Source organism: Trachinotus anak, unplaced genomic scaffold (genome assembly GCF_046630095.1).
Source record: "Trachinotus anak isolate AG129_WGS33_773 ecotype Australia unplaced genomic scaffold, CSIRO_AGI_Tana_v1 ptg000032l, whole genome shotgun sequence".
Classification (NCBI taxonomy): domain Eukaryota; kingdom Metazoa; phylum Chordata; class Actinopteri; order Carangiformes; family Carangidae; genus Trachinotus; species Trachinotus anak.
In genome coordinates this window covers 10412794-10431484 of record NW_027273883.1, presented here as the reverse complement: position 1 = coordinate 10431484, position 18691 = coordinate 10412794, and the positions used below count along the sequence as shown (strand labels likewise).

At 45.4% G+C, this 18691-nt stretch overlaps 1 protein-coding gene across 4 annotated transcripts in view; it reads left to right on the top strand.

Annotated features, from left to right (window-relative positions):
- Positions 1-16595: 16595 nt before the first annotated feature.
- pou2f2b (POU class 2 homeobox 2b) overlaps positions 16596-18691 on the top strand; it is a 37983-nt gene continuing 35887 nt past the window's right edge. For all 4 annotated transcript variants that reach the window (XM_071469814.1, XM_071469812.1, XM_071469818.1 and 1 more), the window contains exon 1: positions 16596-16840. In XM_071469814.1, the coding sequence (XP_071325915.1) occupies positions 16741-16840 (100 nt within the window). In that variant the 5' untranslated portion in view covers positions 16596-16740. The remainder of the gene's footprint in view (positions 16841-18691) is intronic.

The following is an 18691-nucleotide window of genomic DNA, read 5'->3' as shown; positions in this document are numbered from 1 at the left end:
AATTGATCAAAAATGACCACAATGAAACAGGCCTCTTGTGAGGCCACACATGTCCATTATGTGAGTGTGTCTGCGATTTTGTGGTTGGAATACATCAAGGGCTCGGTGTCAAAGTTCAGCTTCATCCCAGACTGATGACCCTGCAGACGGACTGACCTTTGGGGGTCTAACAGCTGGGGGAGGAGGCAGTGTACTGGACTGGCCAGGGAGAGGAGAGAGGATGGGGAAAGAGGGAAAGATGGAATTAGAAGAGGTGAAATTTAGGACAGAAGGGAGGAAGGTAAGAGTGAAGGGGAATCTTAAGAGGAAGAAGAGACACCACAGTAGACCTTGAATACATCCTTGTGGTTTTAGTCTCTGTGTTCTGCTCCGGTCTCCCCTGGCTCTGGTTTGAAGCAGTGAATTAACACCTGACCCCGGCTTATGACCCTACCCCCTTCCTCCTGCTACCCCCTCCCGATTAGCAAATATGTGCTATCTAGCCTGGACACACACTCATACACACACACTCACAGATACACATGGCAACACAGAATCACAATCACACATGTACACACAGCAGCTACTTAATGTATAGAGAGTAAAAAAAAAAGAACAATGGAACCTCGTGTACAATGTCCACACAACCTTTGCACATCCCATCGTCTGTCCACCATCCAATTCCCCAGAGTGAAGCCACAGTGTGTCACTGCTTGTCACCATAACGGTCAGTCTGTAATGACTACCTCCCCCCTCACAATGACCAGAGAGGCAGACTCTTCCCCCACACACTGACCCTCATCCATTTTACCTGCAGGACATAGCCCAGCGTCGGCCCGACCGCTGCAGCTTTGGACCCGGGATGTGCTCCCACCCTGGCACCCTGCCACACCCATGACCTAGCTTTTGTCCATACCCATTTACACCTCAATCTTTTACATTTCTGAGCCCTTAAAATGAAATCATACTGTAAGCACGCAGAGTGCGGGGACCAAATTACAGGATGGTTTCTCTTAGGTTAGTTTAATTTGGAGTATCAGAGGAGACCTGGTGTTCAGAAAGTATTTAGAGTTTCACAAGGAAGAAAAACTGAGAAAATCGTTGTAACCTGAATCATAGTGGAACCACTGGTATATTACTAGATACCAGTGGCTGCGAGCAGTGATGGTGGGAGCTCTTATCTTTCATACAAATGCAAGCTATCGTCATGGTCTCTGTTGATCTAACAATGTTATAGGTTAAAAACAGCAAAAATAAAATTTACCAGCATACACCAGCTGAAAGAAACTTCATCAGTACATGACAAAAAATAAATCAGCAGATGTAAAAATTACATCTGGTTGTCTGCAATTCAGGTTACTAACGTGCCAGCTCACATTTAGTCATGAACAGATTTATTATCAGAGCAACATCAGTTTCAGATCTGCCTCGGTGTTTTCCACTTATTCTCCAAATTAATGTCTCTACTTTTCATCTTTGCAAATTTGCTGCTAATGTTCACTTTCTTTATAGAGTAGTAATTTTTTTTACAATTCCGTCCAGTCTTTAAAATGTCAAAAATAATGACAAATACCCATCAAAAGGTGCCAGACTCCTATGTGATGTTATGATTGGTTGATTTTGAGAAGAAAAATCCAAATACTATTTTTACTAAATATGAAATAGAGCTGAGGCCATTCTTTTTTTTTTTTTTTACATTTGAAAAGGTTTAACCAGATTGATTGGTATTTTTCTTGTCAAATTATTAAAATGATTGCATACAATACATTACATTAACAAATTATTACAATCCAATTATTTTCATAACGGGAAGCAATGTTTTTGACCAACTAATCAGTTAATCAAGAAAATGTTTCAGCACTAGTGATAAAGATTATCCGAGGGAATTGATGAAAAATACTTGATGACCATTCATAATATGATTATTCATCATATGAGCCATATTTTTAACAATATTATCAGATTTTAAGAGATTCTCTACACTGGTGGTCACTGATGCAAGCTCCATTATTAATTTCCTCTCATGCCCAGCATGAATCAAACTCCTAATTCTCAACAGTGTTGGAGGCGTGCGTTACCCATTGAGCATCGCAGGAGCACATCCCCTTCCCTCTCATCCCATCTCCCCCAGCCTCCTCCGGGCTATTGTGCCGGATTGATGGCCGCTCTGGACGATAGGTGAGGGGGCTCTCGGCTGGGCTGGTCAGCAGAGTTTGCAGTGCCCACCCTCCGCCTGTGAGTGTCAGCAGAGAGCAGCCGGTGTGTCTGGCTCGATTAGGTTTCCTACCTATCTTCCCACTGTGTCAGACAGAGGAGGAAGGCAGCAGAGAGGGGGAGAGCAGCGGGAAGTTGCCCAGAGGAGAGGGAGGACAACAGAGGAAGCAGGAAAAATACATCTTTTTATCCCTGCTCTCTCTGTCAAAAGCCTTGTGCAGTTTCTCTTTCTGTGTGTCTTCCTCTCCTCTTTTCTCCACTATCCCGCCTGCCTCTCACTTTGTCCTTTTCTCACCCGAACCCCTAATCCTCCTCCTTTTACCCCACACTCATTCCTTAATCCTAAATCTCTTCTTCCCTCTCTACCAGCCTTTTTTCAATTGTTCTCCCTGTACCTCTCTGTTACCCACCTCCTCCCTCTTCTCCTTTCCGTCTATCGCATCTGAACATGCCACCTCTCAGCATAACCCTTTTACACACTCCAGATGACTGCAGCACACCTTATTTTCTCTCCTTCATCTCTTCAACCTTTTTTTTTTTCAGTTTCTTCCCCCTGTTGTTTTCTTTGTTGTCATCCACACATCCTGTTTTTGCCCACCACACCTCTGCCCAGCATGTCTGTTCATTATGGTGCTTGCTGTCCACTCTAGTGCCTGATTTAAATGTCACTACTGTCACCATCACAATTAATGTCAAAATGAATCAACTGGAGCTTTTGGCAAAATAATTCTTCCATGCAGGAACAGTCACCATGCAGTTGTCACAGTGCACTCACCAGAGATTTTTTTTTTTTTTTTCTGTCCTGAGCAAGCTCAAGCTCACACCAATTTTAGTCACTGCAGCCATTTTGTTGGATGTGATCAATTTTGTGTGATTTGGCCTCAGTGATTTGCAGCCCGTCAGGTTCTCTGTTGTTTGAGGGTTCAGCGGTGTTGCCGTGTATAGCTCAACATTTTGTCCTTTTTGGATTTTGGAGCATAATCACGGAATGATTTTCAATTATACAACAAAATGAAAATTTTTTCCCCCCTTTGCAAGATGATCATTGAAGATAAATTGATGTTACAACCACACTGAAAAACTACTTTCACTCTTCCACTTTTTTCTTTTCTTTTTTTTTTTTTTTTTTGTTGTTGTTGTTGTTGTGAGAGCAGGCTGTAATTTCACCCCCGAGTTTAACCACACAATGTTTCACAAATTGTGTTTCCGTGCCACCTCAGCACTGCTCATATTATTCAGATAACAAGAGAGCCTCTGTCATGTCCTACAAAATAGGATATGTTTTCTTAATCTGTCAATGGCTCTGGCCCTGAAAGACTTCATTTTGGCTGAGCAATAAAAGGCTCAAAAACATCAATATGGCTGAGCAGGATAAGAAGAAAGAGCCATATTCCAAGTCTGTATCGCATTCCCTCCATATCCTCCTATTTGTATGGTGCAGATATTGGGTCTCAAGCGAGAAATCAGGATTGCGTTCTCTCAGAATGGCAGCGTCCGCCTGTTGAAGTGGAATAGGAATGTTATACGGAACCAATGCATCTGGACTTGCCTGGACAACTCGACAATACCCCGCCAGACTTTCTCTTCCTCCCTCTCTATTCCTCTAAGTCCCTCTCTCTCCCTCTCTCTCTCCCTCAATAAGTTTCTCTCTCCAACTCCATCATGACCACAACAGTGCGGAGGAAGAGGTGTGGATTAGGCCTAAATGCAGAATCATGTCAGGCCCAGCCATGACTGCCTGCCTCTAATGCTGGGTCCACCATGGAAATAAAGTTTACGAAGAGAAAGGAAAGAAAAGGAAAAAAAAAACAACAACAACAACAAAAAAAACCTCACTCCTCACTTCCATTCTCTTTGTGTGTTTAACGTGTGAAAAAGGATTGCTGGAAGGATGTCAAGAAGCAAGAAGAAAGAGATAGAAAAAGACAGACGGTTATCCTTGCTTTGCCTCGCCTGTCACACTACAATGTGCATGGCTGATAACTAATTCAAAAAACATGCATGGGCTGGGTTTAGCTTTTCAAATAACTTGTATGTCTGAATGCGATTTAAAGGGTGTTTTTTTTATGCAGCTGCCTATGGCTGATCAATGCTGTTCCTCTTGTCATGCTGTGGGACTGTCACATTGGTATACAGTAATTCAGCACTGGGCGTAGGCAGCATTTTGCATTGTCTCTGGATAAGGTTTGGTTTGCAGAGTGTGATGTATATGGATGGGGGTTTGTCCGTAACTGTCAGTGCAGAGAAGAGAACAGTCTCAGCACTGCAGACAGTGATTTCACCGATGTACAGTCGCTTGCTTTTGCCTCCTGCCTTCTTTTTTTTCCCCCCTCCTCACTCATCCTATTTTCAGCCTTTCATTTTTTTACACAAGGGGAAAATGAGGAAGAACAAAACCAACATATGAAAACTAAAACATGACAGAGAGGGTGGTGGGGTGGGGGGGTGGGGAGGGGGAGGAGGAACAGAGGAAGGAGAGGCAATCTCAGAAAACAAGAGGGCTTTCAAAAGTAAGGGATGAAAGCTAGTCAGGCTGTTATTTTTGAAAAATGATCCTTGTGTAGTGCTCCTCTTAAGAGCCAGGTACATATTATTTTATCTTCCTGAGGAGCGAGGTGTTTGGTGCAAAAAAAAAAAAAACAACAAAAAACTTCACCAATGGTTTCTTTTAAGCAATTTATTGTCTTTCATGTGATTTTTGACAGGCGTAGCTGAAATCACTTATCATTTTCTGTGTGAAATGTTTCCCTAATCATCTGTGTACATAATATTAAAAGGTAACTCAAGGAATTCTGAAATTTCAGCATCTGCTGTTTACTATTATCGCACTATTTTGACAAGCAGTTATTTCAGGAATCAGCTCTTTTATATGTCCAATTAATGGATCAGTCTGAACCGGCCGAGTGCCACCATGTTACAAGCAAACACACACTCTCCCTCTCTAGCACATACTCCCCCTTTTCTTAATGGAGGCTGGTGCTGGCTGGCCAGTGGCTGAAACCTGAATTAGAGTGAAGCTGGCGTCCGTGCAGTCATTTTGAGTCCCCCCCCCCCCCCCCCCCCCCCGCCCTCCCTTGACCCTTAAAGCCAGGGATCCCACAGAAAAGATGAGGCATGTGATGTGATCTGATCTGATGTGATGTTGAACTAGAGCAAGAGAGGATAAAAAAAAAAAAATCTAAATGGCTCCTGGCTGCAACTTAATCAGAGGACATTGTCGAAGTCATCAGTCAGTCTAATCATTAAACACCTTGACGCTGCGGCTCAGAGGGATGCTTCTTAACTACACCACCGGGGAAAGACGTGTATCGATGAAGCACAAAGAAGGCCGTACAGTTTTGTGAATATTTCTGATTTACAGTGACTGTTTCTGCTGTTTAAACACAGCTTACTCTTTCAAGAGTGTGTTTGTTTTCGGTGTGTTTGTGTGCGCCCCACATCTTAAGGAATTTTCCTCATCATTTCAGCAGCACAGATGTTTGTATTGGAATGTGCCTTTGTGTGTGTGTGTGTGTGTGTGTGTTCAACACGTGTCTCCTGTATCAATAGGTTAATAGCTGAGATGTCAGTTTCAGTGACTGGCTGATTAGTTGTGTGTTCACTAATCCACACTGGGGCGGGGAACTATTGGCTTTCCCATTGATTTTAGCGTGGTGAGCAGGCAGAAGATAGAGAGAGGGGAGATCTATTGATTGACCCCAAATTAGCCCCCCCCCCCCCCACACACACTACCACCACCACCACCACCCAACAACCCGTTCTGCCGTTCCCGCACTCAGCTGCAGCTTCCTCATTGGGTGTCTGGGCTGACAAACATTCGGTATGATTGGACGCTTCGATGGGGAGCAAAAAGTCTCCTTTTCGCTGATTTGGAAGTGGTGGTTGTGTGCGATAGGACTGTCAGTCGATTGGCGAGGATGAGTGCTACACTCTACTGTGCTTGACCGTAGGGAGCAGCTGCTTTGGACGCCTTTGATGAACCAAACTGCACCGCTTCTGAAGGGAGGGTATTACTTTTTATGTTTCTGATCACAAACCGTAACCTCATTTGTAACCCTCGGCTCTGTTAACGTGTCACGGTTTCGTCGTGGAACAAACCCCAGAATATTCACACAAACAGTGGATGAGAAATCTGGCCTTGTCCTTCCCTCTAAATCCTTCAACTTTTCCTTTTCTCCTCTGTTGTCCTTCATGACTGTCACCTCGCTGCATCACATTCTACCTTTTTTACTGTTCTTTATCTCCATTCCTGTCCCTAGCTCCCTGCCTTTCTCCGCCCCTCCCTCACATCCCTCTTTCCTTGGGTCTAAGCTTTGAGCTTTTTCTCCTGAGCTTTTCCTTCCCATATATCACTCCATCTCATCCTTTTCTGTCTGCCTCTGATATTCCTCTTTAGGCCTCCGTCACTCTCTCCCCTCTCTCCCCTGTGTCTATGTAAGCAAGAGAGAGGAGGTTGTTAAACATTTTTCTTCCCTCTTAATTGTTTTGACTGGGCCGATTGGCATCCCGATTAGGCCCATTGATTTCCTGGCGCTAAGTGCATTGATTTTTAAATTTCTTATTGATCCCCGCTCTAAATCTCCTGCACACTCACTCACACAGTCTCACCGTTTGCAGGGGCAGAGATGGAGAAAAAGGATTGAGAGGAGAGGAGAAGCGGGAGAGGGGAAAAGGAGAAAGATTGGTGTTAGGTAAATACACTGACCGGTGACAGTGTAGTGAATTAACAGAGTGAGAGTAGAAGACGAAGAAGAAGAGCAGGAGGTGAGGAAGGGGAGCAGAGTTATGAGCTGTAAGAGGAGGCTGACTGAAAAAGCCTCCCAACACAGCGCAGGCAGAGAAGAAACAAAACAGCAAACAACACCGATAGATTCACATTCAGACTATTTTTAAAGCATTACACCAAATCTCAAATGCATCATCGTGATTTAAGCCTGTTAATCTTTAGCACGTCGGCCGGTGTTCGGGGCCAAAAAGCTGTAAAATGTAAAGAGAATCAATAATTTAGTAATTATAACAAGCATTAGGAGGGACTGGCAGCGAGTTGACGGCTTGCTAGCCACCCAGATGGAACATGTTCATCTGTGAAGAATGAGTCACTTTATGGGTGTACAGAGGTTTATGAGGGATAGACAGATATTGGAAATGTCAGAGATGGAATGGAGTGTTTTGTCTTTGCCTTGCTATTTCACATGGTCTGCAGAGCCTACTGGAGACGTGTGTGTGTTATTTCTGGCTTATGACTGTGTTAGGCTTTAGAGGCCCTCTGGACTCCGAATCTTACATGCCCACTGGTGTTTCTCTGAAGGTGGTGGACCTAATTGGCTGCATCCGAGTCTGTGTGTGCGTGCGTGCATGTCTCTGTGCGCGCTTGAATGTGTGTGTGCGTGTGAGGTAAACTACATGTGAACTAAACTATGTCTTCTTAAGTGTTTGCACGTGAACATGTATGTTTTTACATCTGCGTGTGTTTGACCTTTACTGGCCTTCAGTGTTGGGGCTCAAATTCAGACATTCAGTTGATAGCATTTTCTTTTTATAGCATCTCTACTTGACCAAATTGTGCTAACCTTTTCTAAAGTCATTTGCTGCTTTTCTGTCTCAGTGTGCAGTAGAGTGCCTTGCGCAACACACAATATAAGGACCATATGTAGCATTACTATGTTGCAATTACAATTTACTCTCTGTAGATCCACTTAAGATAAGTGCTTTCAAATGGCAAGCAGGGAAAAGCAACTATTGTCAGCAACATAGAGAGAAAAACTTCAATATCACTATCGTCATCAGAGATGATGTAATGCTGCGCTGCAGTGACATTAAATGTATGATGTTTTAAAGAGTACTCTTTAATAGCTGCATTATTATGGTGATGGTTGAGCTGGCAATGACAGTGATGATGATGACACTGGCAGAAGAGACTGTTTTGCCTAAGCTTTCAGTGTTTACATTTTCCAGCTGACAGTTTCCATCTACAGGAAATGTAAAATAACATATTATTTCATAGCAGCGTGTGTGTTGGCTCGACAATGAGAGATAAAGTGTTTAGAATGCATACGCTGCGCCGAGCTGCTGTTTGCTTTGAAGTGATGGGGCCTGTGTTTGCTCTGGTGATAGGGATGGCCTTACAGCACACACACTCTCAACCATGCACCCATGCACACACGCACGCACACGACATAGTTTTTAAAAACATGTGCATAAATGAGGAAGACGTGTCTTTACTTGCGTGAGATTACACATGCGCAAACACACACACACACATGCAGGTGCCTGCAGAAAATGAGGCTCAAACTGCCTGATGGTCACTCTTACTGACCGCTTTTTAAATGAGAGGTAGGAACCTGCGGACTCAGCACACACACACACACACACACACACAGCTACATGAGAGACACAGCCATGCCCATGATCAAGAGACACACACACACACACACAACAACACAACAACGATGCACACGCCCACACACTGTCCTTGGGCTCATAGACACCTCTCACACTCTCACAGAGACAGACACACACTTTGTCCAATACACACTCAAAACATAACCTTGACCTGTCGTACTCCCAGCCCGCAGTCTCATACATACTTCATCCGTTCACTCAGGGATGTCACACATACACACACACATGCACACACACACACACACTCACACACACACACACACACACACACACACACACAGAAATACACTTTTGAGCACCTATTGATCACAAATCAATCACAAAACAAAAATTTATATCCAGAGAGTTTTGTCCAAAAGTGAGAGATTTGAAAAAGAAACAAAAAGCACTGACCTATGTTTGAGAAAACATAGGCAGTATCTTTAATTATACAAACTGAGAATATAATCATTTCAGCAGATCTGGATACTCTGTGTTTTGAGAGAACTTCATAAGAAATGAGAAACAATTGTTTTCATCATAGATTAATATGTCGATTATTTTCTCGAATAATCAGAATTTATGAAAATCCAAGGTGACGTCTTCAAACATTTAGTTTTTTCTGACCAACAGTCTCATCATGTTGTGTTTTACAGTATAAAACACAACATGATGATACAATGATCCAAAGCACTCGAGAAGCTGGAACCAGAGAATTTTTGGCTTTTTTTTTTTTTTTTTTTTTACAGAATAACTTGAAACAATTGATCACTAATAAATTATTGTGAAATTAATTTTCTGTACATTGACTTATTGAATGATCAACCAATTGCTGAAGCTCTAATAACGAATTTTACATTTTGTGTCTCCACAAAACGAAACCGCACCTCCTTGTATTCACCCAAATGTGTCGATGAAATTAGAGCAGATCAGGGCCTACTCAGTGATGAATTTCACTGTCAAAGACAAATTCGAAATAAATCTCTCGCCATGGACTTCCAGCGCGTGTCGCACTCTGATAATTTCCACAATATCCTCTGCAACCCCCAGGGGCAGATTTTTTTTCCTGTTATTTCTCTCTCCATCCTCTCCTGTTTGTTTCTATCCCTGTAAAATGCTGGTTGCTTTGCTGAAATACTGCAGTGCTTTATCTGCCCTCTTTTTCCTCCCTTCTGTCCCCCTCTCACTCTTTTTCCTCCCCTCTCTGTCTCTCTCTCCCCTGGATGGGTATGGTGTACAGCTCCCCTCCCTCCTCTTTTAGTTGTTGTTGTTGTTGAAGATGGTGTGTGTGTGTGCGTGTGTGTGTGTATGTGTGTGTGTGTGTGTGTGAGGGGTGGGGTGGGGGGTGGGTGGATGGGTGAGGTGGAGAGGGGAGGGGGTGGTAGCAGAAGCAGCCGGGACCCAATGACGTGGGTGCGACATGTAACCGTGGCGCAGGAGAGGAAATCAATACATGAAAGGATGAGGAGCACTGGGGTGGATTACCGTCTGGGGCCCTGGCTACTGGAGGGATGGAGGGGGTGTAGATGAGGCCTGGGGGGGTTGGAGAGTGTGTGTATGTGTGTATGTGGAGGAGGGGAGTGGAGGGCGAGAGGCCAGATTGTCCAGTCCCCTCTTTCCTGCATCCCCTCCCCTGACCAAGCGCTGTTTGAATCTTGACCCCTCCCATCAACCCTCCCTTGGCTTCTAAACACTGCTCAGTGCCGGTAGGCTGCCATAGGTGAACCTTCGGCTCTACACACACTCACACACACACGCACACACAGGTGCAGTGGACTCTGTAATGTTGAGTGAATACATAGACGATTACGGCCACTGTGTGCTAACTCTGCTGATAACCCTACACTATCTGTATGGGGAATAATCGCCTGATATTACCAGTGTAAATTAAAGAGCCCCAGAGAGACTGTGTTTGTGTGTCTGTTAGTGTGTGGGTGTGTGTGCGCGTTTATGTGTCTGTGTGGTGAGTTTGCCAGCATGTGAATCTTCAGCAGGGTGCGTCCGCACTGCCACAAACCCAGATAATAAATATCTATAATAAATATCATTATTATTGGGCCAATCTCCCCCAGTAACAGAGCCTCAGTGAAAGATGGCACGAGGGACTGAGCTGGATATTGGCAATATATCAGCATTGATTATTGAGAGGGCTGACAGAGAGAGGGAGGCAAAGTTAATAAAAACTAATAAAAAAAGACAAGGAATACAGAAAGAACAAGGGCTTTAGCTGGATCAGCTGCTTGGTCGCGAAAAGAAAGAAAGAAGGGAAAGTGGAGGGAGGCAAGGAGTGAAAGGATGGAGATAGTGCTGTACAGTCATGGTGTGTGTGTGTGTATCTGTGTGTGTGAGTGAGTATATTTAGGTTTTATCACTCTTGGTGAACATGTTTGACTTTTTTTTGTGACTGTGAATTGGCATTGACATCTACATACACATACACATACACACACACGCAGAGTTCACTTTTCCTTTTTCCTGCATGTGTGTCTTCTTGGATTGATTGAATCTTGGTTGAATCTGAACTCTGCGGTTGGGATCCAAAGCCTGCACAACCTTGCGCCTTCCCACACATTGGCACTAACCAAGATGCACTAACAATACTTACCGACTCACCCACACACACACAGACACACACACACTGACAAATACACCAACAAACAAACCTCATAAAAGTCCATGCATCATATCCATATTATCTTGACAAATCTATACATCATGTCAGAGCGTGGCTTTATGTGAATATTGCATTTTGCTGTGTGTTATTGGTGTGTGTGTACAAAGAGGATATGAGAACAGTGCGTTAGTGCTTTGTGCTGCTGGGTTGAGATGGGACGGGGCGACAGTGAGAGAGCGTTGTCCATTCTAATAGGGCCTTGTTAGGCCGCTGACACAGCCAGTAACGCCACTGTTGGCTGCTATTGATTCCCGACCGACGCTGTTATTTATGAGTGAGAATTTAATTCAACCAGCTCGTTTGTCAACATGACATCACCATTTAACTACGACCATGACATGGATGCGAACACCCGTGGATGAGCTGGGTCACACACACCAACACACACACCAACACACACACACAGACAACAAACAATTTCCTCCCACACATGCTGTCTGCCAGGTGGTTAGAACTTGTGATTGCCTTTGCTTTTTCTGCATCTGTTACAATCAAAATGACTTTGTTCAATATTCAAACTCTGTGTTTTCAATGGTCAAATCAATCATTCAAAATGAATAACAGGCAATTACCAAGAGTGCAATAAACTATGTGACTAATGCATGGCTCATGTTATGACTAATGTATAGCCTAAGGATACTTCTAGCTCTTTCTGATTGGATAAATATTTCATGCCACATCCTGAACCACAGCACATGACATGGAAAACATGTTGTGGTGAGGAATTGAGCAAATTGCCTCCTATGAATATATTTGTTTGTAACTGGTATAGGAGAGGGAAACCATGTAACCGAACCACCTTCTGTAAATGAAGTTCTTTTTAACAAGGGAAAAAAAACACACACACAATTCAGAGTAGGCTAACATAACCTTTATTTTATTAGGCCTAATTTAAACAATTAAATGAATATTGTGTCTTTTCTTGGGAAATGTAGTGTAATTGTAACCGACCATTCTGGAATAACAATTGTAAAAGAAATCAAGTTGTTAATAATTGTTCCCATATGCCAACTCGACAAAGGAAAGCAAAGAAAGGCTGCATCATTTTATTTTATTTCTTTTTATTGAGGAGTTATGTTTCATATTATAATCTGGTGCAAGAAGAGTAATATACAGGATTTCCGTATATTATCAAATGGAAAACAGATTTTTTTTTTTTTTTAAGTACCTTTGTCAAAATGGAGTAATTCATAAATAGCATTTTTCATACCTGACCAAAAGTTTCAAAATTTTGCGAAAGATAAATGTCAATAATTGTGTCATGTTTATAATTTGTTGTAAAAGTAGCACATGAATGGTGAAAGTGCAGCAAAGACACAAGGTAAAAAGAGCTGAAAACACAATGGTCTACATCCTCAGTTAAAGCCTTTTGCATTTCATTTCCTTAAATAAACCAAACATTGTGTAGAATTCTTGTGTAGAATCAAAATACAGATTTAGAATGATCACGCCCATAGAAATTGATTTTTTTTAATTTCTGTGATGATTAACAGTATATATTGTCCACCTAATACACAATAATCATCCTTAATCCCTGACCTTTGCTGCTACTATCCACTGTCCAATATTACATCCATTACAGTATTTCTTTATCTGAAAAAACAGAAGCAAAAAAAAGGGAGAGCGAGACAATTTTGGAAGAGCATTTTTCAATACAGCAGGGGGAAGATGCAGCCCAGAAAACAATGGAACGAGCTATATATCTCTGTATAGATTGGGAAGCTTGATAGGGAGGGAGGTGGACAATCAGGACCGTATGTGCCCCCGATGAGAGCAGTCCAGCAGGGGTTATTGGCTGGAGCGGCCCCCCAAGGGAGAATCTCTCTCTCTCTCTCTCTCCCTCTCTCTCTCTCTCAGTGGACCCTTGGGTCTCTCTAGGTCCTTTGGGACTGACACTGTGGAGACTGACTCGCTGCAGGGGCCCTATAGGCACCAAGCAAGAAACACATGGGGGGGGGGGCCCTAAATTTAGGTGGTCAGTAGCAAACAGACAGAATCACAGACAGACAGAAGGACAAGAACAAAGATGAAGGGGATAGTTGTCATCACCAGGGATCAAAGCTGTTTCATTCTGTGTCTGATTGTGTGTATTTGACCTGTCAAACAGTGCAAACCACTGAGGAAGTTGATGAGGGAAAATATATCTAATTGGGTGAAAATCAAAATTCAGCACATGCCCACATGACAGAATAAGAAAGTTTCTTTCTGCCTTAAAAGTTTTTCTTTTTTTTAGTTCTCACACCTGCTGTAGATTAATGAGACCCACGCATCATCTGTGTGTTTGTGAATACATCTGAGATGTGCGTGCAGGTGTGTTTTCACGCGTGTGAACACCTAGTTGATGGTTTTCTGTTACGTTGTCTTTGCAGTTGTGTCAGATAGAGGGAAAAGAAGAGTTTTTGCCACAAGAGTGTGTGGAGGATGAAGGGGTGGATGCTTTAGGTGTTAGCATCCCTCCTCCTCCTCCTCACCTCCCCATCCTCCTCTACCCCGCCAACACCATCTTATTTTCCCCTCCTTCAATCTCACACACCCTCCCTCCATCCCTCTCTTCCACAGACGCGCACAACCACACTACATTCTACAAGAAATAATTGCTTTTGTCTGGAAGGAGTGTAGGGAGGAGGGAAAGGGGGCGCGCATGGCTCCCTCTGTGGAGAGAAGGGGGTCTTTGAAGGACAACTAGTCACTTCTCCTCTCCCTTTCCTCCTCCTCTCTCCTCTCTCCCCTTCTTGCCTCACCTTCCTTCCCCTGCTTCTCTCTCATTGCTCCCCCACCTTACTCCTTCCCATCAGTTTTTCTCCTCTCCTTCCTCCCTTCTTTCCTCTCTCCTCTCTTTCCCATCCTTCTCTCTTCTCTTCCTCTCTTCTCTCTCCTCCTCTTGCTCCCTTCCCCTCCTCTCCCTCATTGGACCTGCAGATGTCATCTGTCATACGTGAAGCGGAGGGAGAAGGACAATAAAACCTGGTTGTCTACTACAGGGGATGACACATTTTTCATAATTAAGAATATGCCAGCTTAGTGTCCAACACACATATCTTAGCAGTGTGGTTGTCTGTAGATGATTGAGAGAATGACAAGTCCGGTGATGATAGGAAAATCATTTATTTTATGTGCAATTTCCATTAAAACAGGGCCTAATCAGGCGCAGCATTAAGTTAGCAGGTAGAAACAGTCCTGCGGGATGGGGCTCTCAGGCCCTTCAGGAGCAGGAGCCCGCTCATTCCCATTGATTCGCCCGTATTGACTGTGATGTTTAAGGTATAGATTTTTCTATTTAAAAATCTATATCGACAATAATCTGGTGTGTAAGCGGCCGGCGTTGACTGATGCTGGCCTGTAATTGACAGCGTGTAACATGTCGTTCCCGGGCAGGGAGAGGGCAGAAGGCGAGGAGAGGCATGCTGGGGAGGCCGGCATGCGTGGCCGGGACGGAGAGAACAAGATCAGGAAGCAGAGGGGAGGAGAGGAGGGTGAGGAGGGTGAGGAGGGTGAGGGTGAGGGTGAGGAGCCCCCCCCCCCCCTCCCCCCACACACACACACACACACCTAGGCTCTCTTATGTAGTTTTAGTGTGTGCATTTTAACGCACTTACTTATGATGCAAGTCGGTCGTGCATACGGTGCATTTATGTCACTCAGTTTCCACAAGCTGAAAATTCAGCAGCATGCATTTGCAGCTTGAGAACCAGCTTCACATTTCCCATGCTCGGAACAGCAGTGGTCGCTCTTGTCTTCCTGTATCTGAATAACCTAATGCTGCACCCTCGTCCGCTCAGGAGGGCTTATTAAACGCAGCAGTGATGAGATAACTTAATTGTGTGCATGCTGGGTTCCCTGGTAGGTATTAGCGTTAAGCACCTATAGGTTTCCATGGATTCTCTTGTCGGGTCCACAGCCCTTCCCAAGCAGGCCGGCAGTAATGCACTGATCACCATTGGCATCATTATAGCCGGTATTATTAAGAGAGGGAGGGGGGGGGGTGAAAAAAAAAATCCAGAAATCAATACAGGATACCTTTTGCAGCGGTAGTGAAAACGAGGGAGATGCTGTGTGTGTGTGGGGGGGGGGGGTGGTGGTGGTGGGGGAGAGGAAGGAGGGGATGGAGGGAGGGAGGGAGGGAGGGAGGTGCGGGGGTGGGGTGGTGATGTGTGAGTAGTAGCGGGTCCCTCTCTCGCCTCAATGTTGCGGCCAGCCTAGTGGCAGATCGCTACAATCCTGGAGGGAGCCGGGTCGAATGAGCTATTGGGGTTCCCGAATAATAACGGGGACAAACAGACAGACAAAAAAGACACACAGACGGACGGACGGAGATAGGCAAGTGTTCCGATAAAACGCGACACGGCAACCGGATTCTACACGCCTTCTTATTTCCGTTGTTTTGTGTTTTTCAGTGTTCTTTTATTATTATTTATTTATTTATTTATTTATTTATGTATTTATTTATTTATTTGCTGTATTTATTTATTTATCGATTGATTGCGTTTTAATTACTGCCTTGTGACAGAGAGGGAGGGAGGAGGAGCGTCAGGGCCAAGCGCGCACGTTGTTTGCGCGCGCGCGTGTGTGTGTGTGTGTGTGTGTGTGTGTGCGTGCGTGTGCGTGTGTGTGTGTGTGTGTGCGCCTCGCCTTCTCCCCGGCTCGTTCGTTTATTTATTGATCATCGGCTTTTAACGAAGCTGCTCTAAATGTGCTCGCGACGCGATCCGCTGCCTCGCGCGAGCGCCTGAATGTCCTCGCGCGTAGCCTTCGCGCGAGCGTGCAGCCAGACACGGCAGGTGGAACCAAACATCGCGCGTTAGGGTCGATTGTGTTTGTGTTTTAAACAGCAAAAAAAAAAAAAAAAGCTAAAAACCAAAGCTCAGAAGCCGGAGCCGGGGCCGGGGCCGGGGCTAGCGACTGCTCCCATGCCTCTCTCACACCTTGTGGGGAACAGTAGTGCTGAGGAGTGAGGGGAGAAAATAAGCCCCCGGGCCTCTGTGTGTTTACTCAAGGAGCTCGTTAAGCGGTGCAAAGGTAACACAGAGACGCAGGTGCATCAACGACAGGCAGGTGACGCGCAGCCTTTTATCGTAAAGCTGCTCACAACAGGCCTGTGATTGTAACACAACTTTTTCTCCCCCCCCCCCCCCCCCCCGCAGCCCGTAAGAAGTGAGGTCCGATCTCCCCTCCGTCCGTCTGTGTGTGTCAGTCTGGACTGTGGGCTAACCGCTGCACTCAAGGGACCATCCCACATCTATGTTCTATGCACATTTACACCAAAACTAATGCCGGCCACCAGTCGACATCCACAAATGTAAATAAAAGTGCGCAGCTGGGCTACATGTGTACACACCTAACGGCGAATGTTGTGAGCTCTCCGTACCAAATATTCCCCCAAAGCTGTCTACCAGAGAAACGGGCGAAGACACAGAGGCTTCAGAAGAGGACAGAGCTTATTACAGTACTTCTGTCAGATTATTTGCATCAAAACAAGAAGCCGGAGGAAGATCATGTTTGTTCCCTTGCCGGTGCCGTTTGTGTTTCAGAGAACTGCCCCTGACCTCAACGCCTGGCGTCTCAAGTCCCCTCTGGCTCTCCGCTCCAACTCCGGTAAGACATTTTTTTTTTTTCCTCTTCTCCCTGCTACACCTCCTCCATGTCGGTCAGCCATGCAGACCCGCCCCGCCTTGCTCTCGGTGCCGATGCACTTGCATCGGGGAGAGCAGTCGGCGCACACACCCACTTACACACGCACACACACTCCTCCGGCTCCGTTTGAAGGCTTAAGCGGTCCTTCACACTTGCGGGGCGGTTGTTTAAATGAAAAAAAAAAAAAAAAAAAAAAAAGCTTTTCCGAGAGCTGCCGGAGTGTCCAGACTGATCGAAAATTATCTGCATGAAATATCCATTTTTGCTGTCCGTTCTGTGGGACGATGCGCCACTGTTCCACCCATGTGTTCGTTCGTTTCCACGCCGCCTATGTGTTCCTTTCTCCGAGTATTTTTCTCTCCTGTCTCCGTCCCCTTCCTTCCCCTCTCCTCCACTGCCTGCGCCTGAGCCTCAGCCTCCGTCTCTCCCCAACTAGACTCTCGGCAGGCAGGGAATATTCATGCCAACTTATCGATCCTGCGGAGATCGATTCCTGGGCCGGTGGAAGCAGGGAGAGAGGGAGATAGAAGGAGAGAGTAGGTGCACGGAGGAGAAGGAACGAAGGAGAGGAGAGAGAGAAAACGCCGTTATCCTCTCTTTTTACTTCCTACTGTTCTGTTATTGTGCTTTATTCGTGTGGATAATGTGTTTGTAACTCGGCTTTTTAGCTTGTCGAACATCTCTGGTGACTGCTTGCGTGTTGGTCAGGGGACAGGACTCGCATCTTTGTAAACACTGGAAATAGACTTCCAGTGACTACCTCCCTCTGTCCCGCTGCTGCTTGGCTGTTGCACGGTTGAAAGCGGAGGGATTGTGGAGTCACGGAGGGGGAGGGGGGGGGGGTTTGCTGGCTGCGACTGGGGCGCCGTCTGCGTTTCATCTGCGCTGAAGCGGAATAAAAGGACGCATGGTGGGAGCAGCCGGGCCGGCTTCAGTGTGTCACTGATTGTCGCTGTGAGAGAGTTCCAGCTCAGTCCAGCGTCGACTCTTTCTCAGACATGCAACAGCTGCTCAGCCCTTTTCACCCCCACGAAATCTTTGGAGAGGGAAGGATGCGCTGGCTCGAATGTGTTTTTTGACTGCAGAGTATAGGGAAGTGATGCAAAATACTACATGGAGTCAGTTGTTCTTTATTGCCGACGTAGGCTATTCTATATTAAAGTTATTCATGAATGCATATGTATACCATAACCTGCGTGTCAGTGCGTAATGGTGCGTAAATGTGGCTAGTGTGCACCTTAGCCGGTGGATGGGCTCTTAAAGGGCCAGGCAACCCCTCACCCCCCCCCCCCCACCCCCTCCGGTGCACGACTGCCCTCTCATTTCCAGATCAGTTCAAGCCCATTTGATTTCAGAGCTGCCATGCTTCACCCTTACTCCAAATACTCAGTCAACAGTGCACAGCATGTGACAGTGAAGGGATAGGTGATAGAGCGGGAGGGAAAAAGAGAGTGGAGGGATGAGAGGGACCTGTTACCCACCATATCTAGAGATATACACATAGAAGAGAGGGGATAGGGGTTGGAGGAGGGGGGGCAATGCCAAAGGAGCGGGGACCGGGGAGGAGGAGTTTTCTCCGCACGTTGAAAAATGGCGAATGTCAAAATGAGATAAAAAAAAAAAATGTGGAAGGAGAGAGCGGGAGAGAGAGAAGCGGGTGAAAGTAAGAGTAGATGACAGAGTGAAAAACGAGGAGGGAGAGGAAAACCTAGTTTGAGCTTGAGAGGTGAGAGTAAACCACGGATGAGCCATTATGTTGCAGTGTCCCGGGCCTGGGCCAGCGTCTGAATAAGCAGGCAAACTGATGGGATG